The sequence below is a fragment of the Micromys minutus genome (genome assembly GCF_963924665.1).
Source record: "Micromys minutus genome assembly, chromosome: 2".
Lineage (NCBI taxonomy): Eukaryota > Metazoa > Chordata > Mammalia > Rodentia > Muridae > Micromys > Micromys minutus.
Window position 1 is genome coordinate 67,758,056 of NC_137971.1, and position 11,954 is coordinate 67,770,009.

The 11,954-nt window shown below is 44.8% G+C and overlaps 1 protein-coding gene across 1 annotated transcript; it reads left to right on the plus strand.

Annotated features, from left to right (window-relative positions):
• Window positions 1-8,636: 8,636 nt before the first annotated feature.
• Window positions 8,637-11,728, plus strand: LOC308417234 (uncharacterized protein C10orf120 homolog; the record flags this gene model as incomplete). Its single annotated transcript, XM_080912398.1, has 3 exons — window positions 8,637-8,824; window positions 8,953-9,028; window positions 10,988-11,728. The coding sequence occupies 3 exons, from the start codon at window positions 8,637-8,639 to the stop codon at window positions 11,726-11,728; spliced, it is 1,005 nt and encodes a 334-aa protein (XP_080768524.1).
• Between the last annotated feature and the right edge of the window lie 226 nt (window positions 11,729-11,954).

Consider the following 11,954-nt stretch of genomic DNA (forward strand, 5'->3'; position numbering starts at 1 on the left):
ATCTCACACTAGAGCTTGTAAGCCCTGGGAGAGCAAGCAGGATTGCTTTCAGACACAATGTATCAAATTTCCAGATAGAAGGAGACACATCTGCATTATCTGAGACAGAAGAGGCTCCACCCTGCATTGTGGTGACACCTGGTAGAGTTGCCAGAACAATGAAGATGAATCAGAACTCTGCCCATAGGGATGGCATTCCGTTTGTGTAGATGAACCACAGCTGTCTTGGCTGCAGAACTTTCTCCCTGAATGGTAATTATTCCTTGAATGTCTCTGTGACCACTAGGAACCACACCCCTTCCTTAACCCAGATATCCCCAACGTAAAGCATTAACACATTAGCTTGGCCAGCACCCCATGCTGTACCAATTACATGTCTTTAGATTTGTTTTATGCATATGAATGTTTTGTCTGCATGCATGTATGTGTACCCATTGTGTACATGGTGCTCATGGTCAAGAGGGCATCAAATCCTTGGGAACTGGAGTTTCCAGTGTTTGTGAACCACCGTGTGGATGCTGAGAACCAATCCCAGACTCTCTGCAACAGGGTTATTCTTAATCACTGAGCCATCTCAGCGACTTCCAAGCTCCAATACAGTTAGCATCCCATGTGTACTGACACAGATCACAAAAGCTGCTGATCCGTTGTGTTTCAGAAGTGTAGATTTTTAAACATACCATGCTAAGTGTTTAAATGAGTTGATTCACAAACAGCATGCAGTGTAGACTAGCGCCTGCTTACGGTAAATGTATGGTGACTATCTGCTATTGCTTTTGTTTTGATGATGTTTTTTATTTTAAAACCAGCCAGCCATTAAAGGGTGTTTTTCCTGAAAGTATGCATGTGTGCCACTTGCGTGCTGGTGACACAAGGGTGGCAATGGGAACTGTTAAACCCTACCACTGTTTTTCTGTGTGAATGCCTTTAGCTTCATATTTGATTTCATTGTCCTTATCAGACCACACTACTTCCTGGGGAGTCTGGTCTCAGATTAGACTGAGATTGGAGAGACTTTGTTTTACTTAGTTTTTTCCTAATTTAAAATGGTGTGACCTTGGGCAAATTATTGAAACGTTCATTCTCGACACTGCTTTCTTTGTATGCAAACTTCCGCAGGCCAGACCCTCCCGGTTGCCTCCGGAAGGGCTCTGACAGAGCTCTAGTTAGGAGGGCAGCTCTGGCTTTAGTGTGACCAGGTGCTGACCTGCCCTTCACCCAGGGGTCACCTGTGTAGTGACTGGATTTGTAAATTCTCTGATCTTCCCCATCAGCATCTTTTGTAGTTCACAGGGAGAACCTCCCAGGGGTCCCCTCCATTTAAGGTCACCCTTCTAGTTCACAATCCCTTCACGAATTTCAGGGAGTTGGGGGGGGGACTTGTTATCCCTCAGTCAACACAGCCGTCCAATCATCTCCTTTTGTTTAGACACTTGCTCACTGTCTTGTCTAAACTCCTTCAGAGCTATAATGTCGGAGCTGGGCCTTGAGCCCAAGACAAATGTGTCTCTTGGGAAGAATAGTTTTATTTTCTAAATGGCAATGCCTGGATGCTTCTGTCCTCCTCCCATCCTCTCCCCTCCCATTCCCTACCCTCCCTTCACCCTTTCTCCTCTATTTCAGCCATTCCTTCCCTGTCCACCTCCCTCTCCCCCTCTATGATGACCTCAACCATACTGTGTCCCATTTGTGCAGATTACCCTGGTGGTGTCTGACACCCCCATGCCCTCACTCACTGCTTGCTAAAGGTCTTAGTCACATCAGCAAATCAGCAACGGGAGTTTTCAGGGTGGTGCTGGCTCAACAAATTCTGAAGTAGAAACAGAGTAGCCTTTGCGGTTGGGGGTTGGGGGTGCTTCCTTTGGTCTCAACTTGTTCCAAGTTCCCCTGAACCTCCTTAAATTCTGACTTGAGGGTTTTGGATAAATGTCTCCTGGACATGAAGGTTGGTCTTGTCCCCCATCAAAATTGCTTTTGGGAACCAGAAAGCTCTGGTGTCACATCTTCCCTTCAGGTGGCATACTACCCCAAGAACGTCTAAGAAGGGCACAGGAAAAGCTAAGTGTCCAGAGCTAGCCTCTTCTACAAACCTCTAGTGTCGGGTCCAGTGACAGTGAAGTCGTTCATGAGAGGCCACTGAGGGCTGAGGATATAGTTTGATTTGTAGAGTTCTGGCCTAATGTGCCCTGTGTTCAGCACCAAGCATCACACAAAGTATGGTGATACACACCTATCATCCCAGCACTCACACGGTAGAGCAGGAGATGGGACATTCAGGTTCATTCTTATCTACACAGCCTGTTTGAAGTTTCAAAGCTGCCTAGGATACATAAAACCCATTCTTTAAAAACAAACAAACAAACCACTGATGAGAAATGTAGCCTAGGAGCTCCAGGATAAAGGAAAAGTCCATCTAACAGCAGCATTCTGCTGCTTTCTTGTTCTTGTGGGTGGACCTCATTGACTTTGCCTCAAGGCAGAAGACAGACATTATCCATGAGATCCTGGCAAATGTTCCAACAGCCAATCAGAGATTCTCCCAACAGAGCCCCCCCCCCCAAAAAAAACAAAGTTTTCCAAATTCCTTCTCCTTGGGTCCCCTCACCTGCTGTTGTTACTGCTGAAGGCTAAGAATTTGTGTGAATCTATTCTATGAGAAAAAATCATATTAACTAAAGGAGATAGTTGAGTGCTCCCAAATTTCCATGTGCTTTATCATCAAATACCCCCAGTGTTACCCTGTAGTTCCCTTTGAGCCCTTACCTCAGTTGAGAGCATCCCTCATCTCGCCATAGTGTGTATTGTATAGTTCACACCCATTGCACAAGGGCTCTTCCTTGAGGCAAGAACCCTGTCTTTTTCACCACTGCGTTCCTAGAGTCAAGCATGAAGTGTGGAGCTGGGGGCAGTACTCCTCGGAAGGTATGTGACTACCACAGAAAGCTGACCAGAAATATTTCCCTTTGCACTTTTAGACAAGCACATGTCACACTAACCCCCACAGAACAAACTGCTTGTGAGTTCTACTAACAACATCAATACACACAAAACAAGCACTTGAGAGTTCATCTATTCCCCAAGTGCTTCTGCCTATGAGAAGGGGAGTGGTATAGTTTATCTATAAAGAAAAGCTCAGGCTCATCCCATTACTATACCCCAATTCTAAATATCCTAGGTCTTTGCTTCTCCATTTGGTGGTGTCATGTTGGTTTGGAGTAGAGGGTACTGATCTGCTGTAAGCCACTTACTCGGGGGTAATTCCTTTTCAGCCCTTTCTCTTAAGCCTCCATAGGTCCAATGCACACCCCACCCATAGTGAGACATGTAGGTTCTCCTCCCCAAATCGACCAGTTCCTCTTCTACCAACCCAAATGCAGTTAGCCAATGGGGCATGAAGCACAATAAGACTAGAGTGGATCCTAGACCCTGCCCACCCTACCCTTCCCCAGGTCCTTCCCATCATCCTGGGAGGAAGAGTATATAACATACTATACAAACTTGACCAGCTACAGCCCCAGGGCTGGGGAAGGGTCCTATGTTATTTCTGTCCAGACTGCACACACAGGAAGGAGGGTTCCAAACATAGGGATTCCACCCACCCAGTCTCCAGCTTTGTCCGGTTGTGGTAGAACCAGCAGAGTCACGGGAGGTCTTTCCTGGCGCCATGTCTATGCCCGTCTAATACGGGAAGCTGTTATTTGAAGATAAGGGAAACCACAGTCAATGCCCTTCTTTGGTAATCTGATATGGTCTCGGAACTGTGAGAAACTACAGGACAGGTCAGAGGCTCTGCAACCCAGCTGACCAGGAAACCAGATGGCCTGCGAGCTCAGGAGTTGATGCAACTCTAGACACAGACAGGTGCTTCTGGCTGCATGAGAAGGGGACACAGCTCCTGAGATGGACCAACAGGTGATTACTTTGATCGCAGAGGAACAACATACACAACTTTGCATTGTCCCACCCACCCATTCCCTCTGCAATTCAAACTGCTTTTAGTTCTTCTGAACATAGCAGTTCTCTCTGGCTCCTCTCCAGAGAGCATTTCCTCTCTGTCTGCCAAGTCCTCATTGTTGAGTTTGTACAAGTGTCTGTAGACAACAAAGTCAAGGTCACCTTGTTATTAGGATGGAGGTACCATCCCTAAGACTTCTGGGTACCATGAACCACCTCCAAATACCGTTTTCTAAAATATACCTTCATCCAAAGGGTTCTGTGGTAGTCTGAATGAGACACACCCCTATAGGTTCATGTGTTTGAACATTTGGTCCCAAGTTGTTGTAACTGTATGAGGAGGATTTGGAATGGTTAGGAGATGGTGCCTTGTCGGAGGAAGTACATCATTAGGGGTGGGCTTTGAGAGTTTATAGCCTGCCCCACTCCAGTTCAATCTGTTTCTGTTTATCAATGAAGACAAGATCTCTCGGCCTGTTGGAAGCCTGTTGCCCTGCCTCCCCCACTGTTATGAATGTCCTCTTTGGAATTAAAAGCCCTTTTGATAAAATAAACTCTTATGTGTTTCCTTGGCCATGGTGTTGTATCACAGAAACAGAGAAATAATAAATACAGGTCACTAACTCTTAGGCTTTCCAAAGTCCTGGCTTTTTAGAAACTCCCACTCTTCCGTCCTCTTGCCTCTCTTCAACCCGGCAGAACTAAGGCTAAACTGACCATTCAGGGAAGTGGACACAACTAGAAAAGAGCATAGGCCTGTAGATTTGTTCCTGCCTGCCTGGGACCTGCACCAGAGACTCCCAGCCTGGCTCCTAGCCCTGGATGTGGCTGTTCCATGTGGCAGCTCGACCCTTGCCTCAGTACTGGGGCTCTTTGCAGGGTTGGCTGAACTTTTCACAGCCTAGTCACTGAGAATAAGATGGCCCCCACTCTTATCAATACATCTTCCCTTTTCCTGCCTAAGGATTGCCATGATCTCTCCAGGAAATCCATTTTTAGTTAGAGATGGGCATGTGGCCTCACTTAAGCACTTAACAGAAATCAGAATCACCGTTAAGGCTGATTAGACTTGAGGTTTTGTTCCTATGAAGCCAATCCCTGCCCCTCCCATCACCCCTTGAACTCACTTCCTATAGTCCAAGGCTCCCAAGTCACTTTGTACTGCTACCATATCTAAGCATTCCTCATCCCACAACTATTTACTGAATAACCTCTGGGTTCCAGAAATAACATAAAAGGTAGGGAAAATAAAGGCAAGATCATTCAAGCCCCACTTTCTTAAAGCAGAAATGGCAAAAGTGAGGTCATAGTAACCAGTATCCCTAGAAACTTTTGCAAGGGACTAGTTCTCCATCATGCTGCCAAATTAAACTCCTAGGAGAGCATCCAGATCTCCTGATAGCCTATCACAGCAGCACTTCTGCAGAGCGGGAATCAAGACACTAGAATCTTACAAAGCCCAATGTGAATTCAGTGCCCCGCCCCCCATTCTAAGCACCATGACCAGTTGAATCCTCAGATGTAGCACCTGTAGGCCCAGGAGGCTACATTAATTCACAGGGATCACTAGTCTCTTCCTAAAATGGAAGCAATCCATTAAACTCATCAGTGATTCTAGAAATCTTCTGTAAGCCCAGGCTACCATGTTTCTAAGAAGGATTCCGCTGTGAGGCTGGGATGTTTTAGTAAAATAAGAGGGAAGATGTCAAGGTGCCTATGGTGGTTTAGGTGAGACCTGTCTGTAAGTCTCCAGTGTATGAACACTGGGGTCCCAGATAGTGTTACTCTTTGAAGAGGTTATGGGGAGATACAGTCTTGATAGAGGAAGTACAACGCTTGGGGACAGGCTTTGGAAGCTAAAAGATGCCTGTCCCTTCATTTGCAGTTCATTCTCTCTGCTTCCTGATTGCATTTGAAGACGTGATCTGTTGGCTCCCTGATCCTGCTTCCATGCCTGTTACTTGTTGTCATGTCTATACCATGATGAAGTCCATTTTCCAGAACCACAAGTTAATAAATCCTTCCTCTTGTAAGTTGCCTTGTCCATGGTATTGTATCATAGCAACAGGAAAGTTGTAGAGTCCAAGTAGATAGTGAAGAATCTGGCCTAATGTTTTAGGTGACATAATAGGACCATCAGGACCTTCACATGTAATACTGAAAAAGTTCCCCAGAGATGATGGGGACCATGGTAGTCACATCCTTCCTAGAAACAGCCTGTTCTGTTCTGACAACTGAGTTGGTGCTATAAATGTTTGGAGACAACTGTCCCTCATACACTGACCCTTGGTAGCTCTTTTATTCATTTAATCTTCCCAACTGCCTCTTAATAGAACCCATGTTATTAGTCTGATTGTTCACCCAAAACTGAGTAACTCCCCAGGTGTGGTAAGTTGTCAAATGGCAAGGGGTAGTATTTGCTAGAGAGCCAATTGTGTGCATTTATTCCTAACTCCAATTCCCTGACATCACTTGCCTTAGCATCATAATGTCAACACCATGGGACTACTTACACCAAAGAAATGGTAAGTACTGTACATCAGTCTTTGGTAAGCCCTCCACCAGCCCAGAGATGGAATTGCCAAACGATATGTAAAACTTCCTGCTAAAATGGAATGTTTGATAAAAATGAATCATTCCCTATGTTAAGTAAATGGAATAAATCTGAAATTCATATCTAATGGATTCAAATTTTTATGGTCAAACACAATGGAAGGACTGTTTTTAGCACACTTATGCCTTCCCACCAATCTAAAGTACATCTTTATCATGATTATGGACCCTTTATCAAAACCCACCAGAAATAATGCATTAGGGTTCTAATATCAGACATCTAGTAACATGTTTAGGGGAGTATTGGGTTCTTAAAATGTTACTTTATTAACTGTGATGGTTAGTGGTAATTACCAGCTTGACAGAATCAGAATTTCCTGGAATGTGGGCCTCTGGGCATGGGAGGCATATCTTAAGGTAGGAAGACCTGCCCTGTAGGAATATAGTCCAGGGATGGAGTTAAGTGAGGAGACTTCTGAGTGCTTATGAGAATGCTCCAAGAAAACAGGACAAGAGTCTTATGGCCTCTGTTTCTTCAAAACACCGAACTGTTCTTGGAATGTGTTTTTGTCTCCTCCCAGGTGTATATATAGGAGTGAATTTACTTCAGATTACTCACTACCACTTGCTGCTCTTGTCTGGTTAAATGTCTAAACTATCCTTTGTGTGCCTCTATAGCAAAACATGGGGAATTTGTCACATCACACTTGGCTTGTCTTTATTATTGCAAACATCTTGAACCCAAGTGAATATTAATCATATGAACTCCCTTAAGCCTCACAACACAAATTGTCTGTTGCTATGAATAAAGTTGGCTGCTGCATGAGATTTTAGTCTGCCTCATCCATCAGCTCCATTCTCCCAGGTCCCACCACCTCTGGAACAGTGACAGGACCCACTGTGGCTATCACCAATCCTTGGGTGAGATCCTGGATTGCCTAACTGTAGAAAGGGAGCTGAGAAACATGTATGCATCTTCTTTATGACTCTGAATGCCATATGCCCAGTTGCTCCAAGCCTCTGTCGCCTTTTTTCCCCACCCTGCCAACTATACCTTGAATTATGAGCTAAAACAAACCATTTCTCCTTTAAACTGCTTTTGAGTATTTTAGCACAATGGGAAAAGAAACTAGGACATTGGCCCTAATTTGGGGATGGATGCTTGCCCTTTCAAGTCTCTGTATCCAGGAATCTATGGTCACCATTGCTGTGGTGAAACACCATGATCAGAGCAAGCTGAGAAGGAAAGGGTTTATTTCAGGGGCAAAAGTGGATACAGAGAAGGGAGTCCTTTGGCTTGTTCATAATCACACATACATCTTAATAGCCATTATAAAAATAACTTAGAAGTATATACAAAATAAGTAAAAATGCAGAGAAAGTGATAATTATTATCCTAGAGTTAGTTACATGCATATGAGTGTATCATTCCTGCTTCAGACTGGTGACAATGTCTTACACAATGCAAGGAAAGCATTAACCAAAAAGGGAAATATCAATAATTAGAATGCACCTGACATAAACATAGAAACTTCCATGCACTTTAGGAAAGCAAAAAGGTCAGGCTGGATAGTTCAGTGGCTATGTGCACTTGCTACTCTTCCAGAGGAGGACCCACCTGGCTTCTGCAGTCATTGCATGCATGTGGCACTCATACAGACACTCTGGCACACATGCATATATATAAAATAAAAATTAATGTAAAGTTGTGTTAAGAATAGAAGTAAATATTTGTAATTTATTTAACCAAAAGTATGGAAAGAATATCTATATGATATTATGAACATAAAGACTTAAGGAAAAGCCCCCCCCCATGCTTAAAAAACACCACACCTTAAATAGGTATCAATGTAAGATCTTTTTCTTCATTCCATAACCGAGTGGTTATACTGATGCCCAGCCACACTCTGCCCAGTCTCTTCCTGGGCTCCAGCCTGCTGCTGAGTGGAAAGAAGTGTGTGTTTCACTCCTAGGATCATCTAACCCTTAGGCACAGACTTCACAATGAGGCCTTGGCTAACCCGGTTATGACATGATGAATGCTTTTAACTTTCCCTGAGCTCCCACTAAACTGTGTCAGATACAAACTCCAGGCAGTAACACCTCCTGCCCTAACCTGTCGCAGAAACATGATTAAGGAGTGGAAAAACCATTTTCAGAGGTATAAAAATCAGAGAGATGGGTATCCAAAGACTCAGGAAGGGACCACAGCTGAGGGAGAGCAAAATAATAGAAACAGGAACCTCAACGGCCGTCCCTTGATAATTGAAGATTTCCCATACTGCAAAGAGGATCTCTGTACTGCATCACCATTGGGGTGAGTATGACTCGGGTATCCAGGCCTTTCCTGGACATCCTCACCCTAGTTAACATAGAACTACCACCTGCAAGCTTCTCACCATGAGAAGAGACTAGACTCTAACTCATTGTCCCTCTGTCTTCTAGGATATGGACGACATTCTACAAATCAGACCCACGCATTGCCCTTGGAAAATACTCCCCAATGGAAAAAGAAATTCTAGTAAGTGTCCTCAAGTTTTCCCGGACAGAGGTTGCTCTGGGGTCTCCTTGCAGAGGTAGGGGAATCCCAGGCTTCAGAATTCACAAAAAGGAACATTTCTACGGCAGCTCATGTTGGTTGTGTCTAGTAGTGGATTTCATTCCTTGACTGTCCCAATCAGGAGTACAGCCAGAAGCAGTGCTTGGAAAAATGAGGGCCTCGTTTGAGTCCTTCGCAGTCATATAAAAATGTCCAGCATGGCGCTGTAACCCCGGCACTGGGGAGCAGACAGGTGGACTCTGGGAGTTTGCTGGCCAGCTAACCTAAACAAAACAGCAAGCTTCTATCTCAGTGAGGGATTATATCTCAAAGGAATATGGAGGTTAAGTGATAGGGGAAGGAAGACATCTATAATGTCCTCTTCTGGATTCTGAGTGCATATGCACAGGGTCTGAATCCTCTCCCACATGTAAATAACACACACACACACATACACACACACACACACACACACACACACACACACACACACCCCACAGGAATGTAACTGTAAATAAATTATGAAAATGACATTTCTTAAGTAATTCTTACCTGGCACTATGTTGTACTTTGAGTGTGACATGTCCCCCACAAACCCATGTGTTTTAATACTTGGCCTTTTAATACTACACAAGATCTGCCCAAGATCTGGTCAGTCATGGTGGGAAAGGGGTTCACAAGATCTCAGTTCCCCCAAGCAGTTAATGCTGGGGGAAGGGTTGGAGATTGGGAGTGGGGTGGAGAAGTCATTTCTTCAGTTGTGTAACCATTGGTGAGTTGCTTGTGACCCAGATAAAAAGCTCATGTAAATAACACAAATTAAAGTTGGGTCACAAAACAACAAAATATACAAAGAAAGGAGAAAGAGAGAGTGGAAGAAAGGGAAGGAGGAAGGGAGGGGAGAGAGAGAGAAGCAGAGAGAGATAGAGACGGGGGGGGGGCATGAGAGCAGGGAGGAAATGTATGCAAGAAGTTTGGTGGGATTGAGTGGGACAGGAATGTGTGTAATGGGTGAAATGCTCATTTTTAAATCTATGAAATTGTCAAAAATTAAAAACCAGGGGCTAGAGAGAGAGCCCACACGGCTATGACAGAGCTCAGTTCCCAGGACCCAAGTCAAGTAACCTATAACTGCACATAACTGTACCTCCAGGTTATCCAACACCTTCTTCTGGCCTCCACAGTTACCTGCATGCACATATACATACCCCCACACACAAATATTCATAATTAAAAACAAAATTAATCTTTTAAAAATAATCAAAAATTAAAAATAATAAAAAATAAAATCAAAAAATAAAAATTTACAAAGCAAAGATAAGGGTAAGCTGCAAAACTAGGGTAAAGAGGGAGCTGTGGGGCCCTCAGCTCTTCCTCCGGGCACCTTACTGGGCTTGAGTGACCGCTGCACTCCATGAGTTCCTGTGTTTCAGCATATGGTCTCCAGTAAGTGGCACAGCTTTGAGAAGTCATGGAATCTTTAGGAGGTAGGGTCTAGCTGAAGAAAGAAGTGGACCACTGATGGGATGAGCCTTCTGGTCTTTGGCCTTGGTTTCTGATGGTGATGACCTCTGAAAGGAAGCAAGCAGCTTCATGACCCCACCACCACAGAGCCCCTGCAGTGTGCCTTCCTTACCATGATGAATTATGTTCTCTCAAAGTGAGCCAATGTTTCCTCCCTTACACATACACACACATACATACACAGGTGCGCACACACACACACACACACACACACACACACACATTTTAGTGGGTGAAAGGAGAGCCAAGCTTTGAACCCAAGCCTATTTAATTCCCAACATCTGCCCTCTATATCCCATTTATAGAGATTCAGATCCTCTTAGCAGCAAAGGGAGAACCAGCCACTAACTAATGCTCATGGCAGGAGCTACCTGCCTCTAGGTATTGAGATTTTTAACCATCTTTTTTCATCTCCAGCAACTCGGTGGCGTTCACACCATAGCAGCGAGACGATTTTTGGCTGACAAACACTACAAAGAGTGGAGGATGCTGAGGGAACTCCAAGAGCAGTCTCTAGACTACAAAAAGGCCAGAGAGTGGGGAAAACACTCCTCTTCTGCTTGTGCTGTGTGTGTACCCCCAGAGAAAATATGGACAGCGAAGGTGTCTGTGCTTGCAGAAGAGTTCAAAATGCCACGCAGAGAGATGATTGACATCAAGAAGCACATCGAAAGAATGCAGGTGGCAAGAGCCCTGAGAAACAATCAGTTTTCTCCATGCCTTGAAAGGCTCGGGGGTGCTACACCGCTGGGTTTCCCAGGAACAGACAAGTCCAGTGGGAAGGGAGAGAACGGTGGCAGGGATAGCATAGATAAAGCCAGTCAGGGAGAGAAAGGGGAGGCCGAGATTGAACCCACAAATACACGAGAAATCATATTGAACGTGGCTTTCAAGTCAGAAGAACCCAAACGTCGTATAGTATGGCATCAGAATGACCGGAAAACCTTCCTCCCTGTGAAGAGAACAGAGCGGCGTACCACAGGCCTCACAAACAGAAACCTCTTCCCTATCACTAGCTTTCCTGGAGACCTGATGCTCATGAACCAGGATTTTATATCAAAGGGAATCCACCCGAATGATGCCATTAAAACCTACTGGCTGCAGGAAGAGGATCCCTGCAAGGCACGTAAGCAAAGGCCTGCTTGCTGCCCCCACTGAAGCTCTAGTCCTGATCACAAGCAAACCTACTGTTCTTCATTCTCATTGTACCCCAGGGTCCTTCCCCTCTGCTCTTCTTTTGAGCTCCTTGGCTCCTGCTCTGTCTCTGCAGTGTCTCCAAGATGAGAACCTGTTGCAGAGGCTTCCTTATTTCCAGAAGCTCTTGAGACTTAGCTACCACCTCCACCACAACCATTTGTTCTAAATGATGGGCTTGCCCCAAGTG